Source organism: Rhinopithecus roxellana, chromosome 15, assembly GCF_007565055.1.
Source record: "Rhinopithecus roxellana isolate Shanxi Qingling chromosome 15, ASM756505v1, whole genome shotgun sequence".
NCBI lineage: Eukaryota > Metazoa > Chordata > Mammalia > Primates > Cercopithecidae > Rhinopithecus > Rhinopithecus roxellana.
This window is the reverse complement of record NC_044563.1, coordinates 92,236,536-92,261,233: the sequence shown is the minus strand read 5'-3', so window position 1 is coordinate 92,261,233 and position 24,698 is coordinate 92,236,536. Positions and strand designations below refer to the sequence as shown.

General features: G+C 42.6%; 1 protein-coding gene across 1 annotated transcript in view; it reads right to left on the bottom strand.

Moving 5' to 3' along the window:
• Positions 1-1,417: 1,417 nt before the first annotated feature.
• LOC104668570 (F-actin-monooxygenase MICAL2) overlaps positions 1,418-24,698 on the bottom strand; it is a 245,519-nt gene continuing 222,238 nt past the window's right edge. Inside the window, exons 35-37 of the mRNA XM_030917640.1 lie at positions 13,938-14,037; positions 9,014-9,087; positions 1,418-5,269 (exon numbers count right to left, since the gene is read on the bottom strand). Of these exons, the coding sequence (XP_030773500.1) occupies positions 5,085-5,269; positions 9,014-9,087; positions 13,938-14,037 (359 nt within the window). The 3' untranslated portion in view covers positions 1,418-5,084. The remainder of the gene's footprint in view (positions 5,270-9,013; positions 9,088-13,937; positions 14,038-24,698) is intronic.

Here is a 24,698-nt window from a genome sequence, read left to right as displayed (position 1 = left end):
CAGACCCAGCCAGGCAAGGGGGAATACCTGGGGCCCCAGTGATTATACTGGTGTGTGGTCCATGTCCCAGGCCACTGAGATTATACCCACGGTCTTGATTTTCCCCTCCCTAATTCTTTCCTAGGTCGGTGTGATCTGGAGGAGTGAGAGACTCCACTTCCATCTTTTTTGGGGGAGATATTATAGCCTATTCAGACGTTTGATGTTTCCTTTTAGGGAGGAAGGTTGGAAGTATTATATCTAACAACGAAATGGAACCAAATCACCAAGGCCAGATGTTGTCTGCTGGAAACACTAAAGGGTATACTTGAAAGAGAATTGGCCAAAGAGCTGTGCGAGGGGCTGGACATCCAGTCAGCAGAGGGCAGTCCAAAGAGATGGTCTCCAAAGAGATTCCACGAGCACTCTAGTGAGTCAGACGAAATCAGAGAGGTGGCAGAGTTCTGAGGAGTGAGTTTCCTGGCCTAGTTCACCTGGTAGGTGAGAAGAGCTGAGTTCACAGTAGCTGTTACCATTATCCGGGTTAGAAGGGCTGGGTGAAGGGCACTGTGATGTTTGGTTTTGCTTTCTTTTATTTCTAAGTGAACTGGGAGAGGGAGAGAGCATGAAATTACCAAGTGTGCCCTGAAGGCTCAGAGATGGTGAGTTGCAGCAGTGGCTGAGAGTCTGCAGCTCTGGGAGCATAAGGAGGTCAGCTGAGCCCCAAGGAAAACTTGCAAAGCGCCATCAGAGGTGGCTGTTGCTTGGAGCTCTTCACTGCACACATTAGTGCTGGTAAAACAGGAGCTTTCATCTGCAGTTATGTGTATTTGCTGTTGATGTTCAATGGAAAAATAAATCATTTCAAATATTTGATCAACAGACAAAAGCTTTCAAACAAAGGGGGCACCTTCATGTGGAATGATGGGAGCTCCTGGGACTGACGGGTTGATTACTGTGATGTGGCAATTCTGGTGTATCCTGCACTCGTAGTTTAAGAATATGCATGTTCTGGGGTTAAGAAAAGAGGTAAAACGAACAAACTAAAAGAGTGTGACTTGAAGGAAGAGGCTAGTTCTGCGTAGAAGGAAACATTCCTGTTGAGTGAATTAAATGCAAAACCAGGTGAGAGAAAGGTGAGAGAAAGGGGGAGCCTGGGGCTACCATAAGCCTCATCCCTCCCCTTCCCCAGCCTTGAAAACAGCTTTCTTTGTTGAAGGAATACACCTGAGGTGAGCCTTCTTCGCTCCTCCCCCCATTCAAATCCAATTTGCTGGTCAGGTAAGTCCTTCCAGATGCCCTGTGGTAATAAAATCTCCTGGGTTAATTAACAGATTCCCACACAAAATCAAAGCCTTGCCCAGGCTCTTTCACTGAGAAGAAATAAATGAAATGGATGCTGCCCTCAGAGGTGCCAAACCAAGCCCACATGAAAATGTTTTGATTTCTGAGACACAAAACCGTTTATTTTTGATTCATTTCAGTATCTATAGCCGTGCACAAATAACACATTTCCATCCACATGAATAGTTCCCAATTGTTGGAGCAAATTAATCTTTTACAAGCTACTCAGCAGTGAGGTTAGAAGATAAACAGTAGATGAAATCGTACACTTTCCCCTGTATGTGAACTTTCTTATTACAATAAACTCCTACATTTGAGCTCACCACATCCAATGACTGCCGCTCTCTGTTCATGTGGCGGCCCCGCCTGCCCCCTGCCACCTCTGCCCTACTGGGGTAGTTCTCTGATCAACCACCAGGGTGGGGCATGCTGCCATTTTCAGTTTGGAAGGAAAAGCCTGTAAATCTGCTTCCTAGGGAAGAGAGACACTGCTGAATTGTCATTTGCCTCCAGAATGCAGAAAACATCAATTTCATTGCAGCTCATCAGGGCTGGAAACACCTGCCACTTCCTTTCTCAGTTGCAACTAACATGGTGCATCTTGGCATTGATTGATTCCAAGCAGCCTAACACTGCCAAAGTCAAGGTTTAAATGAAACAGTACAACCTGATATTATTTTTCAGTTTTAGAAACACAAACTTATTTTTATTGCCAAAGAAGCACTGTGATAGTGGGGGATATTCTTTATGCTTGAGATAAACGTGAGTAGAATAGGTTGATGCTTATAATAAAAAAAGATTTTTCATCTTTGTATTTGGGGATGGTACCTATTTCTTGATCTTTGTATTTATTTGGAGGTGGAGTTAAGGACTAATATTTTTTCTGTATCTCTGCATCTGGCACAGGGCTGCAGAACCCCATGGGCATTCAGAGGATGTTAAATAAATAGATTAATAAATCAATGGTTTGGGACAGCAAGCTTAAGAAATGTCCTCTTGGCCCAACTTAGGTACAATTCTGCCCTTATAACTATCATAAACACTTTGATTTAACAAGAAACTGTGTGAGACTGACTGTGAAATACGACCTGAGGCTGGGCTTTCTGTCCCATTTGGAGTCCTATATAGTTTGGCCTTGATCACATTCACTAGTGCCCTTTTATGGGGCAGTGCAGACTCTGTGCCTTTTCATCATAATCCTACTCATATTGCATACAAAGAAACTGTCTTCAAAATGTACAGTATTTTATACTTTGATAGTCTTAGAACGCTCTCTCTTGCAAATAAGGAATGGAATCATTTTAGATAGTTCAACAGACACAATATTTGTGTCCATTGGAAATGTTGAAATGGTTTTTATGTACTAGTAAAACAGAAAGACCCAGTGTATGTAGAAAACTGTTAAGGATGAAGTTTATGTTTTAACTTGGCCAGATAAAACTGAGCCATAAACCACAGAGCACAGCCTGTGAAAGAAAGTGAACAAATTGTTTCTCTCATCTATTAACAGAATACTAGGGGCCAAACCACCTTCTCTGTTGGCCCTCTTGGGAGACTCATTCTTTGGGATGGAAATATAACAAATTAAAATAAGTGACAATTAATTCTCTTGCACAATAACAACTCAAATATGACACACTTTGAATATAATCTGTTAAATGTATGCAAGCGTCAAAGGATGCACTTTTATGCAACTGACAGAAAAGCCTGAGGTCTGAATATTTCTGCATATTCTAGAATGAAAACTGAAATTATAAATCTTTTTCTTATAATGAGTTGATATTCCTGTGCATCTATAATCTTACCTCTAAATGTCTGATAGCTGAAATCTTTAATACTATACAACTCACTGCCCCAAACATCTGGGTTATTTGTATATTAAATAGCTTATGTACCAATTTCTTAGTGCTAATAGGTCTTCTCCAAATTATAACACCTGGAAACCTGAATTATGAGGAAATGATATTATCAATTATCACCAATACACAAATAAATAAAAATAGATAAATATCCAGAAGTGGTACAGTTTTCATAGGTAGGTAGGTAGTAGGTAGGTGCCTCCTCATATTGCCTAATAATAGAATTCATGCACTGGAAGACCTGATTCTTATTTAAAAAAAAAAAAAAAAGGGAAGGAAGGAAAGAAAAGGAAAAAGAACTGCAACCTTTGGAACTTGGTATAACACAGAAAGGTTGTACTTCAATGTAATCCGAAGCATTGGCTAACTCAGAGGAAATTCAGTTATACATCTAATTTCTGGCTTGTCAGCTGGCCAGATTGGTGTGCGCAGAGAGCGTCTCTGACAGAAGTGGTTCATGGATCGATTTGAGAGAAATCTGGTCTCCAGTCAGAGCCAACTGTTGAAGAGCACCTTTTGTCTAATGACACATTTAAACACTTGCCGAAATGAGGGCAGCCAAATATACAACCAAGAGTTCTTTAGTGTTTCTCTTATCAATAATAGACTAAATCTTCAAAGAATCCCATTGAGCAAAAACAATCAAATGTTTTATGACAACACATTACCATATTAAATCTTCTCTTCTTTGGCCCCCATGGGAACTGTCATAATGCCCCAGGAATTCCAACATGTCAGCACACAAACTCCGTCTTCCAGCTTTCTTTTCAAACTGAAATGTCATTAAAAAAATCCATGACCCAGTTTGGGATTTGGTAAATAGGGTTACTGCATTCAGCCCTCCCTCAAAGTCAGAAATGGTTTTGTCCTTGCTCTATAGAGTTCCTGGGGAGAGGGAGAGATACTTCTCTCTTTGAGTCTAAGAAGACCACCAGCAAGAAGCATTCCTTCTCTTGTACCCTAGTGTGCTCAGTTTCAGTAGCAGCACCAATATCACCAATATTTTATCAACAAATAAAAGAAATCCCCCCCCCTTTTTTTTTGTGCCGTCATCAACACTTACTTAAAAAGTACTTTAAAATCATTCTCTTTCTGAAAATGCTTTTCGTTATTTTCCAGGGTCCATAAAAAGCATAGCATGGGGACAAAAAGCTTTTCTAAGCCAGCAGTGTTTGGTGAACACTAACAATCCCACTGGTATAAAGTTAAAGTTTTATTTCCTTTTTTCTTTTCTTCTTAAAATAAAATTAAGGCTCAAATGTTCTATTAAGCTCTCATTGCTTATGTATATTATATTAAGGCTTATAAATGCACCTGGTAAATGAAATTCACCCTGGATTGAATTAACACCTGCTATATGAGTTATTTGCTTTATGTAATCAGTAATCTCAAGGTTTCTCCTCTTTCTCTGGAAACACAATTTAAATATTAACCTAATCTTTAAACTGCGGCTGCTTCTTTCTGACATTTGGAAACCGGTCATCCATACAAAAAAGGCAAATATGGATATATTAATGAAAAGGCAGCTTCTCAAAAATCTTAAAGTATGTAACTCAATGAATTGGGAAGGAAAATGATAAAAGCAGCAGCAAAGTCAAGTCTTTGTGTCCCTTTCTAGGGAAAACAATGCTGGTCATCTGCCAACAACACCTCCAGTCTGAGAGCCTGGCTGAAGTTGACTGCCAATTGCCAAAGAGTTTTTGGGTTTTCTTCATTATAATCTCTGGAAGGACCTTGGGAAGCTGCCATGCGTGCAAGAGAATTTTAATTTTAAGAAATGCAGTAGGGTATAACTTAAGTTCCAGGGATGATAAATCCTGCAGAAGGACCCACGAGGGTGTGTGGTGAACTTGGCCTGATCCGGTCCCAATGTGCAGCCAGGGAGAGGGACTATGGGCCTCCTCAAGTCCTGCTCAGCTGACAGCCTCTGGAGAATGCGAAGCTTTCAAAGTGCTGGTCCTCGGCTTTTTCTCTGACGCGTTGTTCCTCTAAGGAATCGACGAGTTTATTCCTTTGCTCAATCACTTGCATCAGCGCGGTGAATATTTCTTGCTCTTCATTTAGATCCTTCTCATCTTTCTGGCTCTCTAAAGAAAAAAAAGAAAAACAACATTGGGCTCAGGGAAGATTGGGCCCCAGGAGAGTTCTTGGCATGGACATTCTCAATTGTTATGGACTTGTTCTGCCTTTAATTTTAATGGAGAAAACAAGGAAATGAATTTAACACCAAGGAACTATTACCACCCTTAAAGCGAGAGATGAGAAAGGTGGGTGCGGTGAAGCAGTTCACTCAGTTTTCATCTTGAAGATATGTACAAAGTGACAGGGAAAACCCCTTTGTAACAAAAAGAATTTAATACCAGCCAAACCCTATCAAGTCCCCCAACCTTCCCTCTGTCACAAAGAGAAACTAACAAAACAACAAAAAGGTGGTTCCCATAAACATATCTGAGCCACAGCAAAGAAATCTGTGAGAAGTTTCTAAGTAAACCAGCTGCACCAGTGGCTACTCTTTCAATGATCAGAATTTTTTTTTTTTTTTGAGATGGAGTCTCACTCTGTTGCCCAGGCTCGGTCTCAGCTCACTGCAACCTCCACCTCCCAGATTCTCCTGCCTCAGCCTCCTGAGTAGCTGGGATTACAGGCGCCTCCCACCACGCCTGGTCAATTTTTTGTGTTTTTAGTAGAGACAGTGTTTCACCATGTTGGCCAGGCTGGTCTTGAACTCCTGACCTTGGGAGTAGCCCACCTAAGCCTCCCAAAGTGCTGGGATTACAGGCGTGAGTCACAGCGCCCGGCCAGAATCTTTTTCACGTGTAGTTAATGACAAACTGTAGCCTTTTGTGTAGGGACCACAGGGAAGCAAAGTGAGGCTACAACTGTCTGATAGAAAGGTGTTTCCACACTGACTTTGCTTTTCCCTTTGTCTTCTCGAGTACCTGACCTTCTTGATAATTGGCCTGAGGCATTCAGTTGCCTGGGGGAGATAGGATTGTTAGAAAATGAAAGGAGAGAGTAGGAAACAAGTAGTAATGAGCTTTGGCCACAGAACACAGGATTCTGAAGCCAGATTTAAGTCTTGTCAAGCAGATGATTGCCTTAGGAGAAGTCTTTCTAAATTCCTAGAGCCCTCTGTCTAACCCACGGAGGACTGGGTGAGGAGCCTTATCCCAGAGTAGAGAGGGTGCCACTGTCCCTCATCAGGCTTAGCTCTGAGGTCTGGGCCAGGGAGCAGGTAGGTCTGATGAAAGGGAGACAAAGAAACACCACCCCTTTGTACCTCAAGTTTTAAGCAGAGAGAAGAGAGAAGCAGGAGGGGCAGAGGGTTAGAGCCCCATGCTCAGTCTCTCCATTCTGGGCCTTGGAAGCCCCACAGGGGGCAGGAAATGTCATATGTCATTTGATGGGAACAGTGGGAGTGGGAGATGGATGGGCACAGGACTCTTGCCCTGCCCTTGTTCAGAATTCTGGAAAGAAGCCAGCTTAAAGGGCACCCCTATGTATAAACATAGGACAGTACTTCATGTTTGGGTAGAGAAGAAGGGTCTAAGTGTGGCCCCCCAGATCTTGGTGTGCTGTATGTGGCATGGGTGGAGCCTAGAAGGGTACATTTGCCCCACTGATACCAAAGACAGCTGGCTAGTGGACCTGCCACAGGGCTCCCCCATGGGGCAAAGTGACCCCAGAGAAGAGACTGAATGGGAGATGTGCTGAAGTGAGGCTGGGTGAGCCAGGAATGCCTGTAGGCACCCAGGCATGCTGAGAGAGTGGGCAGGCTACGGATGAGATCAGCATACACCTCAGCTGCAGATGCCACCAGAGAGAGATGCAGCCCAATGATGGGGGATGCCATGTGGGGACTCACTAAGCAGAGCACTCCGCACAGAGTCCTAATGCCACAAGGTCACATAGACCTGCCTCTTCCCATTACCTGCCAGTCACCCTGGGAAGAGACGCAGAAGGGAGGGGTGGCATCTTCAAGACTGCACATTTTCATCCCAAAGAGACCGAGCATCTCCTACAAGGACTGTTTAAGTTATTGCATCAGATTAAGTTTACCATGGAGGGATAAAGAGTTCCTATTTTTTCCCCTTGCTAATTAGCAGGAGGATGCATAGGCGGAAGATGAGCTCAGGTACAGACAGAATAAAGAAACTACATTTTTTGGATACATCTGAGAGGGGTGAGGAAAACATATGACCTTCACTCCTTAGTAAGAATTTTTTAAAAAAGAATCAAAGGTGGCAAATAGTCTTTGGTGGTATTTATTTAGTATCCTGAAACAGAACAAATTAAACTTTTCAAATCTGATATACAAGTTAGACATTAGTTAGACCCTATGGTTTATTAAGTCCAGGATTACTACTCATTTAATAAACAGCACAGAAAAATTAAAAAAAAAAATCCTCTCTCAGTTTAGGCTTGTCGTGGATGGACCCATCTAAGCCCCTCTGACATATGAAAAATGATTTATACCACTTTAGTCTGTACAGTGCTGCTGCATAAGGATTTTGTTAGAATTCTGTTGCTATAAAGAAACAGCCTGCAAATCACTGCCATATGGGAAACAACAGGAGACCCTGATCTGTGATCTATTCCTAAATCTTAGCCCTACCATTCACCTTGAGCATGTTATTTAAATTCTCAGAGACTCGGTTTTCTAATTTGTAAAACTGGGCGCAAAAATACATAAATAAAAATCAGGATAATGATGCCTAATATTTGCTCAGTACTTGCCCTACACTGGGCAACCTCATAAGGTAGGTGCAGTATGATATCCATTAAGTATAGACATTCTTTAAGCTGTTCTTTTAGATCTAGGTCTGCATATAGGAAAGTCATGCGTGGATCTGGTACTGCAAACACACAGGCACAAAACAGTGAATCTGCCTTTCTGGCGGGAACTAATAACTGCATACAGCAGTGTATGGTGTCAGTTGGGTTTATCTCCACTCTCCCTCCTTCCTGGTGGAATCATTTTCTCATGTGTGATGCCCTGGCCCTGCCCACGCTGGGAGGGAATGTTTCCTTTACCAGCTCTAGTGCCTGGCAGCACTAGACCCGCCTTTCTCTTTTTTTTTTTTTTTTTTTTTTTTGAGACGGAGTCTCGCTCTGTCGCCCAGGCTGGAGTACAGTGGCCGGATCTCAGCTCACTGCAAGCTCCGTCTCCCGGGTTTACGCCATTCTCCCGCCTCAGCCTCCCGAGTAGCTGGGACTACAGGCGCCTGCCACCTCGCCCAGCTAGTTTTTTTGTATTTTTTAGTAGAGACGGGGTTTCACCGTGTTAGCCAGGATGGTCTCGATCTCCTGACCTCGTGATCCGCCCGTCTCGGCCTGCCAAAGTGCTGGGATTACAGGCGTGAGCCACCGCGCCCAGCCTAGACCCGCCTTTCTCTGTGATCCCAAAGCCCTTCTGTTGTGGCCTTCATCTCATTGAACTAGCATTACTGGACTGGGGGTGTTAGTCTCCCCAGTGAGACCACAAACTCCTAGAGGGCAGGGGTTGTCCTTCATCATAAACCAGGCCCACAGTTCCCAGTAAATGTATGTTAAATGAATGGGTGGATACGTGAATGAATAAGTGAACATAGGACTTTGTTCCTACTGCCACATGTGATGGGGGAAAGCACTGCCCTCACAGCCCAAGTGAATGAGGCTAAATGGGGCTTGTGGTGCTGCTGGTGGGAGGCAGGCTGGCTTTGCACTTTCCTTTGACTCGCAGGCTGGCAGGCAGAAAGAGCGCCCCACGCTGGGATTTGTGGCACACTCTTGCTCAAGAGCCTTTCAGGGGGAAAGTTCTGAACAAGGACCCAAGACATCAGCATACTCACCCTCCTTGAGCATTTTCTCTCTCAGTTTCTGCTCCAGTCTGCTTTGGTGATCTTCTAATTCTAGTTCCTGGGCCCTGGGTGATAAAATGTTAAACTTTATAAACACTATAGATTTGTGAGGAAACATTGATGAATAAGCCCATTGAGAGTAGCTACAGCATTCTTTTTTCCTTATTAAAACTGGAGTTTTAGCCTATCTTTATTTTTTATTACAATTATTATTTTTTTTTTGAGACCGAGTCTTACTCTGTCATCTGAGCTAGAGTGCAGTGGCACCAGCTCACTGCAACCTTCGCCTCCTGGGTTCAAGTGATTCTCCTGTCTCAGCCTCCCAAGTAGCTGGGATTACAGGCGTGCACCACCATGCCTGGCTAATTTTCTTTTTTTTTTGAGATGGAGTTTGCTTTTTTCACCCAGGCTGGAGTGCAATGGTACAGTATTGGCTCACTGCAACCTCCATCTTCCAGGTTTAAGCGATTCTCCTGCCTCAGCCTCCCGAGTAGCTGGGATTACAGGCATCTGTCACCCAGCTAATTTTTGTCTTTTTAGTAGAGACAGGGTTTCACCCTGTTGTCCAGGCTGGTCTCGAACTCCTGACCTCAGGTGATCTGCCCTCCTCTGCCTCCCAAAGTACTGGGATTACAGGCATGAGCCACTGCACCCGGCCTTAGCCTGTCTTTAAACTGAAGGTTCTGCTGCTGCTGGGATCTCTGTAGGTACCTGGAAAGATTGCTGAGATACACTGAACTCAAGAGACCAGAGGGAGCAGCTGAAGGCTGCAATGTGCTCTCAGTAGGCTTCGGAAGGCCATCCAGACCACCCTTTTGGGATGGGGTGGGGATGAGGAGAATAGTGAAGAAATGACTAGCATAGGCCTGGGGAGAAGCAATGACAATCAAAAGCTTTTCTCTCTTTTAGGAGTAACTTGACTTAGAGCATTATCTCCAATGATGCCCAAGTCTCTGACTGTGGTACATGAGAAAACAAAATGGAGGAAACAAAAGTGACATATTTTGTTTGGGTGGAGTGAGGACGTTAAAACTCAGGCAACTCTCCAGCTGACTGTAGGAGAGGTGGAGTCAGTGATGCTTTGGGGTAGACGAGCTTGGGTGCTGGGGGCTCAGCATTTCCACTGAGAGGAGCAGCAAAGTCAAGACATGAAGTGAGTCCTCGGTGAAGGTGGAACTTAGGTTTTGCATGCCGGGGGATGCCCCATTGATATCACCGTGGGTGTGTGAGCTCCCCACAGGCTAGCCCATGTGGTAATGTGGACGCTCCCGAATGCCACTCTGGAGTTCTCAGGAGAACTGAGGACCACACACAGATGTGGCAGTGGTCAGAGGTGAGAGTTGAAGTTGTGTGACCCCTAAAAGGAAGGCTATAGAGAAAGAAAGTTGGAAGACAGAAGCCTGGAAATACCTACACTTAGAAGCTAAACAAAAAAGGTAGCCAGGGAAGAAGTCATCCAAAGGTTGGAAGAACAAAACAAGAAACGCACCATCACAGAGACAAGCAAGGGATGTTTTGAGAGAAAAGAGAAAGGTCAAGGGTGTTCACTGCAACAGAGACTTGAAGAGGGTGAGGGCTGAGATTAGATCCCTGGGTTTGACCTGGTGGGGTCTTCTCTTCCAGCCTCCACCTGCCATCTGCATGTGTATCATGCATCACCCCTATGAGTGCTGGGGTCACTTTGTTATACCCTGTTACTGGCGTTATTTTTACTACATCTGCTACTACATGGGCCAAGGTCCCTGCTTCTTATCAACCCTGAACTTCTTGTGGCCCACTGTGGTAGTCAATGGAGATGGACCGGTCAGGTCTTCCTTTAAGAGAACTTCTGGGAGAAGCATAGTGAGCTCACTGCTGCAAGATCCACTTCCATGTCATGCAGACCGAGCATAGAGGAGGTGTTGCAGTTGCTCTGTTCCTGCCCTGCATGGAATTCATCGATGGGTGGTTCTTTGGACTGATGTTCCCATTGACCTAGCCAAGAGTTTCTCAGACCTGCGCCGCATCCAGGGCTCCTCCTGCCCAGTTCTTCTCCCTCCCCACTCTCCTTTTACAGGCATAAGAACTGCTGTAGAGTCTGAAGACTTCTCACTTCCTCCTGCTCCCTCTCCCTTCACAGGCATTTTCTCCAATAGACCTCTTGTTCTTCGAAGTGTCTTGGCATCTGGTTCCCAAAAGCACTGAATCAAGATACCAGTAAGATATTTCTCCATGCTCATTCAGGGCTTTCTCCAAACTAAACCCCATCCTTTAGCAGAGCTCCTACCAGCCTTTGTCTAGTTCACATGCCCGTTTTCCTGTTCACCCTCCTTTGGAGAGGAAAGTCCTTCCGACAGCGCGTTGACCAGGGAAGCTGCAGTTATGGGACACAGGCAGCAGCGGTGCCTCCCTGACTCTCAGGCAGACCCTTCTATCACCAGGGAGCTCTTCTGTGTTTTCTTATTACTACTGTGCTATGCATGTGCCTATCTGTTTCCCTCAAAACTACAAGATCCTAGAAGATAGAGTCTATGACCTTATCCATCTTTATTTCCACAGAACCCAGCATAGTTCCTTGTGCATAGAATGTGCTTGATACATTTTTTACACTTTTAAAATAATTTCTACATTTTTATAATTTATCATTTATACCTGGCCTCAATGCAGACACTGTAGCTATATAAAAAGGGCTTTGTAGTCAGGTAGAGTGGACAAATTACTTAGTTGCCCTGAATCTCATTACACGCATCAACTTAAAAAGTTGTAATAAGGCTGGGTGTGGTGATTCAGGCCTATAATTCCAGCACTTTGGGAGGCCAAGGCGGGCGGATCACTTGAGGTCAGGAGTTCGAGATCAGCCTGGTCAACATGGTAAAACCCTGTCTCTACTAAAAATACAAAAATTAGCTGGGTGTGGTGTGCACCTGTAGTCCTAGCTACTTGGGAGGCCGAGGCAGGAGAATCACTTGAAACCAGGAGGTGGAGGCTGCAGTGAGCCGAGATCGCGCCACTGCACTCCAGCCAGGGTGACAGAGCAAGACTCTGTCTCAAAAACAAAACAAAAAACAAAAAAAAAAAAGGTTATAATGAAACAAATCTTCACTAGAGATGACTCCTCTTCTTCCCAATTCCTGGCATTACCTTCCATGTCAATGGAACTCAATGAACGTAACTCCGGGCCACCTCTCCCAACCCTACCCTTTCTTATTCTCACCCCAGGGGAGGTAAATTTGGGAAAAATAGACTATGTGAGCTCAACTCACTCCTCTCTTTCTCTCTCAGGCTCAGTAAGTCTTCAGCAAACATTTGTTCTCAATAAGCCTTGCCATAGTTCTAGGACAAGGTTTCTCAACCTTGACACTTTAGACATTTTAGGCCAAATAATTCTTTTTCGTTGGGAGGGACTGTCTTGTACTTTGTAGGATGTTTAGTAGCATCCTTGGCCTCTGTTCACTGGATATCAGTAGCATCCCTGCCCCTAGATATGACAACAAAAATGTCTTCAGACATTGTCAAATATCCTCTGAGGTTATTGCCCCTCGCTGAACCCCACTGGTCTAGGATAACAGCCTTGCCCCTAAGGAGCAGGTGAGTCTACTACCTTTTGTGATTAGGTAGGTATATGTCTACTTCTGGGGTTGGTTAGTGTAGTGGGTTGAATGGTGACCCCCTAAAAGTCATGTCCACGTCCTAACCTATGGAAACTGAATGTGACCTTTTTTGTAAACGGTCTTTGCAGATGCATTTAAGTTAAGGACCTTAAGATAAGAACATTTTGGATTTTCTCAGTGGGTCCTAAACCCAATGACCCAAGTGTCTTTATAAGAGCAGAAGAGAAGACACAGACACACAGGGAAGGCTGTGTGAAGACAGAGGCAGAGACTAGAGTGATGCAGTCACAAACTCAGGAAAGCGCAGAGCTGGAAAAAGTGGAAAGGGCTAGGACAGGTCCTTCCCTAGGTCCTTCCTCGTGTTTCTGCAGGAAATACAGCTCTCCCAACACCTTGATTTTGAATTTCTGGCTTCCAGACAGTGAGAGAATAAATTTCTGTTGTAAGCCATCCGGTCTGTGGTAATTTGTTATTGCAGCCTAGGAAATGAATACAGGTAGCAAGCCAATCTGGGCTGTGATACTTAGCCATGTACAAGCCATTATCATATCAGCCATTATTGGTAATAAAGATAATATTTTGATGTTCCATCTATTGACTTGGTTGTCTTATTTCTCACCTGGCTCAGAACCCAGGCAGGGAAGAGTGGTAGTATTTATTACACCCCTTCAAAAGTCCTTAAAATTACCTCCTGGGTTGGGGCAAGAATGAAATGATACAGCATAAATGGAAGCACCCAGCACGACTTGTGGCACTTAAATTTATACTACATGTTACTTTTTTCCCTCTAGAATGATGACAGGTACAGTGACCTTCAGCTTTTTCAGAATGTGGTGAGATCCATCTCCACTTTTTGATCTCCCAACGAGGCTGCAACTGCATTCAGAGAGGACAGTCAGCCAGATCTTAGTTCTTCATTCTCTTAAAGCCACAGGAAGTGGTCAGGCATATGTCACTGAGTCCTTCCCAAGATTTACACTCAGAGGCCAGACACAGCCTTCCCATCGCAAGTGTGTGATCACTCTTTTAACATGGGCCCAGGGAACAGAGATGGATTGAAAATGCCTTATCCAAATGACTTTCAGCTCCAGACCCATTACCCGAAATCTATTTTAGCCACAGGACTCTGCAGAGAGAACAGACAGCTAAAGATTCTTTGCACTAATGCCAGCATGATATGCAAGACATAAAATATCAATTTGCCTCAATCACTATTCTGTATGCACAAGGAGAAAAAGTCCCGAGACTTCAGCCTAGGAGGGTAAGCCACCCCCCTTTGCCCCTTTGCTTTTAGGACTCACTGGTATCTGTGTTGCCTTACTTACATGATTAGGAGCTCCGACTCATATCGCATTAATTTATTCTTCTCCAGAACCAGCTTAAACCATTCCTGCAAAAGCTGTGCTTCATCCTGTGTGCCTGAATCTGCTTAAGAAATCAACAGCAAATGGGTTAGATTGGCATTTCTCTTCCCATGATCAAACTGCTTTGAGCCACTTTAGCAGGTTATGTTTGTAGTGAGAAGGGCTCTGCAGGCAGCAGCTGCCTGACACTCTGTAGATGCCTCCAGGTTATGGGCATGACAAATAAAACCCATCTGTGCATGCTCTGGGTACGTGTGTGGGGGGGTCTTCTCGGACACTTAGGGCATGACCACTCCAGTTCCAATGGTCACATAACCATGATAACATCCCACCACAAACGACCTTCCCCTTGTCTACTCGTATATTCTTTGTAAAACTTATACATGTATGTGCATCACATTCTTCACCAAGGACAACCCTAGCTGCTGGTCATCATTTCCTTCTTCTTTTTTTTCCCCCAGATCAAATGCCTACTGAGTGCCCAGGTGGCATGTGGCTCCTTCCATGGGGCAGGGAAGCTCATGCCACATTTGGTCACAGAGGAGTGTTGACTGGCATTTTGATTTTTTGAACAAAGAAAAGTCAAATAATAACAAAAGAAGTTATTAGCTTTGTGTCTCATGGGGGTAAAGTTATATCCATATATTCTTATTACTTAGATTATGACCTTTATTAAACAGAAGAAGAATCATGAGAAAACTGGCACTGCTTCTTAGATATTTAATGTTAGACACTAAACATCTAGGTACTAAAATGTTAAAAGGTGGCTTTCGAATATTTCACCCTGAAGGGAGAACACAAGTTGTATGGCAAAAGCTCATGGCCATCCTAGAAGGATTTATCCTGGAGGGTCCTATACACAGAGGGGAAAACAAGGCAGACAGAAGCTTTGTGTGACCTTGTGCAAGTTGCTTAACTTCTCGGAACCTCTGCTTCTTCACTAGTTAAACTGGAATGAGAAGATACACAGGCAATACGATAATAATGAGCTGCTGTTTATTTTGTAGTGATTACATGACAATTGATGGGCTATGTGCCTTATATGCAGCATCTAATTTAATCCTCATAACAAACTTTTCTGTAGATACACTTATCATCACCACTTGATAGCTGAAGAAATGGAGGTTTAAAAGATTAAATTTGCCCAAGTTCACAGTAAGCAGCAGAGCTAGAGCCTGAACTTAACTGTGTCTGATCCTTAACTGTGTCTTCACTGCTATGTATATTTCTCCCTCCCTCCTGCTAAAGTCGTCTTTTAAGGTAAATAATACGCCTAGTTCATTGCCTTGCACATAGCAAGAAATCCATAAAACTTAGTTCCCTTTTCTCCCTGTCTCCTGGACCACCTTTTTATTGATAATGAAACTGGGGCCCAGAAAGATTTACAGTCATTTCTCAGTATTTATGGAGGACTGTTCTAGGACCCCCTCTTGGATATCAAAAGCCATGAGTGCTCAAGTCCCTTATATATAATGACATAGTATGGTCAGCTCTTCAAATCTGTGGGTTCCTCATCTGTGGATTCAACCAACTGTGGATCAAAAAATATTCAGAAAAAAACATTTCACAAAGTTCCAAAAAACACAAATTTGCTGCACTTCAAGTACTATGTTGAATCTATACAAATGAAGTAATTTGTAGGCATTGTGTTGGGTATTATGAGTAATCCAGACATGATTTTAAAATATGGGAAGATGTGCATAGGTTATATGCAAATACTATGCCTTTTTTTTTTTTTTTTGAGACAGAGTCTCGCTCTCTTGGCCAGTCTAGAGTGCAGTGGCACGATCTTGGCTCACTGCAACCTCTGCCTCCTGGGTTCAAGCAATTCTCCTGCCTCAGCCTCCTGAGTAGCTGGGACTACAGGTGTGCACCACCACACCTAGCTAAGTTTTATATTTTTAGTAGAGATGGGGTTTCACCATGTTGGGCAGGATGGTCTTGAACTCCTGGCCTGAGATGATCCTCTCGCCTTGGCCTCACAAAGTGTTGGGATTACAGGTGTGAGCCACCGCGCCTGGCCTGCTATGTCATTTTATATCAGGGTCTTGTGCATTCATACATTTTAGTATCTGCACAGGAGTTCTGGACCCAGTCCTACATAGATACCAAGAGGTGACTGTATTTGCATGTAACCTATACACATCCTTTAGTATATTTTATATAATTTCTAGATTATTTATAATACTGAATATGATATAAATGCCATGTCAATATTTGCCATATTGTATTGGTTTTTCTATTTGTATTATTTTTCATTGTATTATTTTAATTTTTCTCTAAATATTTTCAATTTGCAGATGCAGAAGGGTGAACTGTATATGCAATATCCCAGATTATTCACTTTATGGGCAAACTGGTGCTAGAATGCAGAGCTTGGCTTCTGTTTCATTCATTCACTTAATAACACCTATCTATCAGACATCTCCTATGTGTTGGTATTACCTTAGGTACTGGAGATATAGTGATATATAATGTTACATTGCATGAGAAATTTGCAGATAGTAAGGCATTGTGCCTACCAAAAAGGATATCATTTCGATGCTCTTTGGATCAGATGGACTCAAAGAGCTAGAATAAAATATAATATTAGAAAACAATCACAATAAAGCAACAAAAAGCACTGTGGGCACACGGGAGAGGGAGGATTTTCCTGATCAGGGTGTGAGGCTGGACTTTTTGAGGGACTGGAACACTTTTGAGAGGAAATAATGAGGGTGGAAGAGGGCATTTTTCAAGAAGAGGGAACAACTTGAGGAAAGAGGAGGGAATGGGGAAGAAGATGGTGGAGACAGAGATTGGGGGGACTGAGGGGCACAGAGGGGTGGGCACGGAGGCCTGGCATTTTTTTGATGGTTTCATCACAGAGAATAGTGCTAAGGCATTTGCACTTCATGCTGTAGAACACAAAGGGACATTAAAGGAGGTGGAGTAGGAGAATGATGTGTGAAGTGTCGTGTGTGAAGGACTAAAGTGAGAGACGGAGGAGGGAGGGAAATAAGGTGTTATTCTTTCTTAGGTTTCTTGAGTGAATGAATGTTTGAGCAAGCAAATGTATAAACATTGAGGGCCAACATCTTCTAAGCATTGTATGTGGTGCCAGATAGGGGCTAGTAAACACTGCTTCCAGCTCTTTAGGTAACTGGTAGCGCATGGTCCATTGGGGAAAACCAACATAGCCAAATAGAATACAACATGTCTCTTGTGGGAACACAGGAGGCAGGCAATTAATTGTGTGTGGAGAAAGCAAGGGAAAGCCTCAGAGAGGGGACAGCAGGTGCACTCAGTCTAAATGGATGAGTGAGTTTGCCAGGGAGAGGAGGGAAAGAACAAGGCATTCACAGACATTTGTTATTGAATGAAAGAATGAAGTATGTATGCCAGAGATCATATAGAACATAGAAGTTAAGAATGTACACTTTAAACTCAGACTTGGGATCAAAATGCCACTCCTCTACTTCCCATTGTGTGGGCCTGAGTGATTATCATAGACTTCCTAAGCCTCAGTCTCTTTATTTGCCATGCAGCTGCAGTGGGATTATGCACACAAAGCCCTTATCCCAGTCCTGGCACATAGTATAAGCTCAATAAATGGGAACTGTCACTACTGAAATCATACAATACACATTGGTAGAAGAACCCTCCGGGGTCATCTGGTCCAGCCATGAGCCAATGCAGGAATTCCCTCCATTCCTCCCTGACAGGTGACTGCTCTATAATTATCCATGGGATGAGGGAGCTCCCTTCTGTTCAGGAAGTCTACTGCAGGGCTGTGTACTTTTAAGTCCTGAAAACTTCTTTCTATTGGCCTTCAGTGGGTTGACAGCTAGCCACTGATTCCAGTTTTTCTCCCTGGAGGAGGATGGAAAACAGTAACTGTATATTTTACATGACAGACCTTTAGATATTTGAGGACACGTCTCACAATTGACTGAAGTTTGCTCTTTTTACAGTGCCTCCAGATCGTCTGTCATTTTGTCATAGGAAGGATGCCCATTCTACTTACCCTCTAATTTTCCAAGATATATCTTAAAGAGAGTCTAGAATTAAACAATATATAAACAACCCAAAATGGAAAGACCCTCTCACACCTTCATCCTATGCCCAGAGATTGAGAAGTCTTTTTAGCAGCATTTTCACTGGGGCTCTTATTTACCAGTAAATGAACTCTGGCTTTTCCACAACGGTGGTAGTTAAGTCTGATACCTTCATCTTCTACTTGTGCAACTGATCTTTTTCATAACCCAATTCAAGACTTTATATGCATCTTGTTAAATATCACCTTATTTATTTGGCCCATTATGGAAACATCTTTTGAATATTTTATCCAGCTGATACATTTCTCCTAACTCTGAGATTTCTGCAGAATTGATAAATGGGCATCCTGTACACTTATGTGATATTAGAAAGCAAAATGTCAGATGGAACTGGACATGGAAGACAGTCATCTGGCCCATCATTAGGGACCTTTCTCAGCCTTTGGATGAAGCCGACTCTATATGCACCAAACGTATCATCCAGCCCACATTGCTATATCTTGTCTATGAGGGTGTTAGAAAGATGATCAAGGTCAAAATAATTTCCTGAACTGAAGTTCCACAATGTCTGTCACGTTCATTGGCACTACAAACCTTGCATCTCCACCCAGAAAAAGAAATGACATTTGTTTTTTACAACTTCTCAGTAAACACTAGTGGTTCCTAGTAATCTCAAATACTCACAATTTCTTTTCTTCTCTTTCTTTTTTTTTTTTTTTTTTTTTTTTGAGATGGAGTCTCGCTCTGTTGCCCAGGCTGGAGTGCAGTGGTGCAATCTTGGCTCACTACAAGCTCCACCTCCCAGGTTCACGCCATTCTCCTGCCTCAGCTTCCCAAGTAGCTGGGACTACAGGTGCCCACAACCACGCCCAGCTAATTTTTTTGTATTTTTTTTTTAGTAGAGATGGGGTTTCACCATGTTAGCCAGGATGGTCTCAATCTCCTGCCTTGTGATCAGACATCGTGCCTGGCCCACAATTTCTTTAATAATTATTTCTAGGCTGGGCGTGGTAGCTCACACCTGTAATCCCAGCACTTTGGGAGGCCAAGGCGAGGGGATCATCTGGGGTCAGGAGTTCAGGACCAGCTTGGCCAACATGGTGAAACTGCGTCTCTACTGAAAATACCAAAAATTAGCTTGGCATGGTGGTAGGCACCTGTAATCCCAGCTACTCAGCGGCTAAGACAGGAGAATCGCTTGAAACTGGGAGGTGGAGGCTGCAGTGAGCCGAGATTGCACCACCGCACTCCAGCCCGGGCAACAGGAGCAAAACTCCATCTCAAAATAATAATAATAATAATAATAATAATAATAATAATTGTTTCTAGAATTTTGACAAGGGTCATAATTCATGTTTCTTTGCCATATGAAAAGTGGAAAATGTGCTCCAAAACCTCTAGTCTTTTGGTTCCAAAATTCTCCATGAGTTTTCAAAGACTGAGGTCATACGTACAAGCTATTCCTTTTGTTTTGTTTTGTTTTGTTTTGTTTTGTTTTGTTTTGTTTTTGAGAACGAATCTCACCCTGTCACCCAGGCTGGAGTGCAGTGGTGTGATCTCTGCTCACTGCAACCCCTGCCTCCCAGGTTTAAAAGAGTCTCCTGTGTTAGCCTCCTGAGTAGCTGGGATTACAGGCAGTGCCACCATGCCTGACTAATTTTTGTGTTTTTAGTAGAGATGGGGTTTCGCCATGTTGCCCAGGCCGGTCTTGAACTTCTGGGCTCAAGTGATTCAGCCTCCCACAGTGCTGGGATTACAGGTGTGAGCAATTGCACCCGGTCAATGTGCAAGATATTTCAAAAGCAGGGGCTTAACTCAGAAACTTCTGATTGAGTAATGCTACATGCAAGACATCATTCTATGTTCCATCTTTCACCTGGGCTTACAGCTCTCTCATTTTTTCCACCTGTCTAGATTCAGTCCCTTTTAGATATTTGTTTAATGTTTCTAGATTGAGGATCGTTTTCCCTTGATAGAGAAAACAGAAAAGCTGAGAGCTGAGAATTCTGCCTTTCCTCGTCATCTAACATTATACCATCTGCCACACACACTGGGCCTATCCTTTCTTGTTCTCAATCCAAAAGAAGCAGCTTTCAAGACACTATTTTGCTGTCTTTAGAGCATTTTTTTGTTGTTTTTCAGATTCAGCCTCTTTGCTGCATTATACCCACAGGTTCTAGCTAGACTTTTATCCAGGATTACATATCCTTTTTTCAATCTTTTGTGTCCTAAAATCTGGCCTGTTAGAGAGTTCTCTGTGCTGCCACAGTGATTCCCCTTAACACTGTACTTGACAAACACAGGTTGAACAGAATCACTGAATTTAATTATTTTTTCAGTGGAATAACTTGTAATTTTGTTGGCTACAGTTCTTTTTTTTTTTTTTTTTTTTTTTTTTTTTTAGTGGAATGAAGCTCTTGTTGCCCAGGCTTGCGTGCAATGGCATGATCTTGGCTCACTGCAACATCTGCCTCCTGGGTTCAAGAATTCTCCTGCCTCAGCCTCCTGAGTAGCTGAGATTACAAGTACCTGCCACCATGCCTGGCTAATTTTTGTATTTTTAGTAGAGATAGAGTTTCATCATATTGGCCAGGCTGGTCTCGAACTCCTGACCTCAGGTGATTCACTCGCCTCGGCCTCCCAAAGTGCTGGGATTACAGGTGTGAGCCACGGTGCCCAGCCTATTTTTCAGCATCTTCCTTTCTTCAGTAGTCAAACACACTTTGGGGGATCTTTGGATGTAGAATCAAGTGCAGGCTTCCAGGAGTCTGCCTTCCCAAAGTGTTGGGTTCAGGGTGACTGTGCCCAGTTCAGCCTTGCCTTGCTCTCCACTCCAACCATGCACCAAGAGGTTCCTCTACGATTTCCATCAGCTCCCTGCCCCTCCCCATCAGATTCCTTCCTGTGGGTCCTGATGAAGGCAGCATTGCCCCTCGCTATAAATGCAATAGAGCAAAGTGAAAGAAGCATGGGCTTTGAAGTCAATTAGACCTTGCTCTGCCACTTAGAAACATGTGACTTTGGGCACATAACCTCACATCTCTCTGCCTGAGTTTCCTCCTGTGGAAAATGGGGATGGTGATGATAGTACTACCTTATAAATTGGATTAAATGAGCCGATGCCTATCAAATGCTTAGCATTGTGCTCGGCACATAGTAAACACTCAGTAAACTATACCGTTGTTACTCCTACCTTGCCATTTCTTCCAACATCTAGTTCTATAGTTCACTATGGATTATTTTCTGTTCACCTTTAGAATTCAGCTAGAGTATAACCCCTGCCTTGATTATACGTGGCTAAACTTTATTTTGTAACTTAACGTGAAGTTAACAGAAACTCATAAATAATAATTTTTTTTTGGCTTCATGTACATGAAAAGGTCACGTGGCTGTGTGGATCATCCGCACTTCTTGGGAAGACACGAACACCTGGTACCTATGCGATGGTTTGCTTATCTACATCTCCATCTGGTCCCATAGCTGCTGGTGCATGGAAAACCCTTTCAGGGGACTCTCATGAGCAGTTAGGAACCAGGATGCAGCTGCAATGGTGCAGCCAAAAGGCAAGCAGCCACTGGCTGTGAACAGAATGGCCCAGTTCTCCAGCCCTTTCTTCCTCTCACCCTCTGCCTGGGTCCACTGTCAACTGGCTCTTCAATTGTTCCTGTGTCCTCATCACATGACTTTTCCTGTGAAAAATGTAAATATCCCACTTGCTGAGGTGAAATGATCAAAACCCAACACAAAATGACTTTTTATTAATAGAGTCATTTATATTGGCTCACTTTTGCCCAACAGTGCTCTCAAAATTGCAAAGCACACTATGTCACTCCCAAACACCAAGACTGATAAATCTTAGTCCCTACCTACCCTAGGGTGACTGGCATGTAAAGGTCAACAACTTTTTTCTTTTCTTTTCTTTTCTTTTTTAAGACAGAGTCTTGCTCTGATGCCCAGGCTAGAGAGCAATGGTGCAATTTTGGCTCACCACAACATCCACCTCCCAGGTTCAAGCCATTCTTTTCTTTAGCCTCCCGAGTAGCTGGGACTACAGGCACGCACCACCAAGCTCAGTTAATTTTTATATTTTTAGTAGAGATAGGGTTTCGCCACCTTGGCCAGGCTGGTCTTGAACTCCTGACCTCAGGCGATCCACCTTGTCTTGGCCTCCCAAAGTGCTGGGATTAGAGGCATGAGCCACTGCGTCCGGCCAATAACATTTTTTGGAATGGATAGTAGTAGAGAAAAAAATGATCTATTTATTCTTTAGACTCATGTCTTTTTTTTGTTTTTTTGTTTGTTTTTAACCTTTTTTTTTTGTAGGTAATGCTGAAGGCTTCTCTGATTATGTATTGGTGTTTTTTTTTCCAAGTTGGGTCCTGTTTTGCTGTGTGGTTCATAACTATCTATCCCTTTTGATGTGCTTTTGCACCTCCTTAGAATCTGTGAGAAGTCCTAATTCAGTGTTCGCTGCAATTTTGTTGATGTACTCTTCATCCTCACTGATGATGTAGGGGCCTTCAAGGGGCTTTAGAGAAAGTGGGGCAGGAACTCTCAATAGCAGTATGCAGGGCCTCTCCCCTGGACTGGCTGGGTTTTGGTCCCTGCCTTTTGTTCTCTGGTCTCTGGTCAGCACTCCACTCTGGAGCTCATGTACAGACCTGTTTCATTCAAGTCTCTACCAACCTTCATACCTGGAGCTCTGGGTATGTCTGTCTCCCACAGGCTCCTTACATAGAATGATGATCATCCAGAAAGCTGTGCTGTGGATCTGGCCTGATTCAGTCTTGACAAGCCCAGGATGCTAGTAGCTAGCTCACAATTCTGTTCTGGGAGTCAGAGCATGCAGCTGAAAAATAAAAATTCTAATCTTTCCCTTTTAAATTACTTTTTTTTGTTTTGTTTTAAACTGCATATTTTTCAGAAACAAAACAATTAATTTTTCTTGACTTTGGGCTTTATTGAAATTGTATTATACTGTATGTATTCTTCCACAACTTGCTTGCTTTAAATTCAAAATTATGTTGTAAAAATGCATCCATGTGACTGATTCATTTTCACTGCTGTATATATAATATTCAGTTGTATGACTATACCACAAATTATTCATTTTCCTGTTAATGGATATCTGAGTTGTTCTTATGAGTTCTGCTATTATGAGCATTCTTCTATGTGTCTTTTTGGCCATGAGGGTAAGAGTTTCTCTGGAATATATATCAGGAATGAAATTCTTAAATTGTAGGGTATGCACATATTCAACTTTACAGCCTAAAGCCAAATTGTTTTCCAAAGTGTTGTGACAATTTATGCTCCCACTAACATTGAATAAGAACACCTCTTGTCCCTCACTCTTGCCAAGTACTTAGTATTATCAGATTTTTTAAGTTCTAATAATTTAATAGTTTTCAATAATTTCTTACTATAGTCTGAATTACTTGTATTTTCCTGTCTTTTTCCTAGGTTTATTAGACATTTAGTATTCTTCTGTGAAAAGTATATTTATGTCATTTGTCTATATTTATATGGTTGTTTGCCTATTTCTTACTGATTCGTAAGAGTGGAAATATTCTAGAATGCTGATTCTTTTTTGGTTATATTTTTTTGCAAACACAGTTGACCGTCTGTATCTGAGCCTTCTACATCCTCAGATTTAGCCAATTGTGGATTGAAAATATTCTGGAGAAAAAAAAGGATGGTTGTGTCTGTACTGAACATACACAGACTTTTTTTTCCTTGTCATTATTCCCTAAACAATATGGTATAAAAACTATTTACACAACATTTACATTGTATTCAGTATTATAAGTAATCTAGAGAAGATTTCAAGTATGCGACAGGACATGCATAGGCTATATGCAGTGACTACGCCATTTTATATCAGGGACTTGAGCATCCTCAAATTTTGGTACCTTCAGGGGTTCTGGAACAAATCCTCTGTGGATAACAGAGTGTGACTGTATATTTTCCAAATGAGTGGCTTTTCATTTCCTTTATAGTATCTATTGACTAACACTTGAGGTAAGAAAAATTCTTCTTAACATCTCAAGTTTCAATTTTCACATTAAAGTCCTTAATCTTTATGGAATCGATTTGTTTGTATGGTACAAAACAAGACTCAATTTCGTTTTTTTCCTCTATGGAAACCAATTGTCTCAGAATCACTTACTTCCTGCGATCTCTAACGCTACTGCTGGCTTATATCAACTTTTCATATATATGAGATTATGTTTGGGTCCTCTGGTGACTTTCAGCAAAGTATTAAAATTGGCTCCATAAGATAGTACATGTTTTTTGCTAGACTAGGTACCTTATATTTTTGATGCTAATATAAGTGATATCTTCGTTACTTCATTTTCTAGGTGTTTGATGCTGAGATACTGAAATGCAATTTTTTCTAGTGTGAGCTTATATCCAGTCACTGTTATTTAGGTCCTTATTATGTTTAACAGTTTACTTGTACATTTTGGGGGTTTTTTCAAATAAACAATCATAGCATCCAGAAATAACAAAAAAATTTTTTCTGTCTTTCCAAACCTCTTGCCTTTCTCTGCCTTGTCTTACCACACTGTTGGGATTTCCTGCACAATGTTAAATAGAAGACTTAAGAGTAGGCAACATTATCTTATTACTGATTTTTGAAGAAATGCTTCTATTTAACAGTGATGTTTGCTGCATGGTTTTGGAA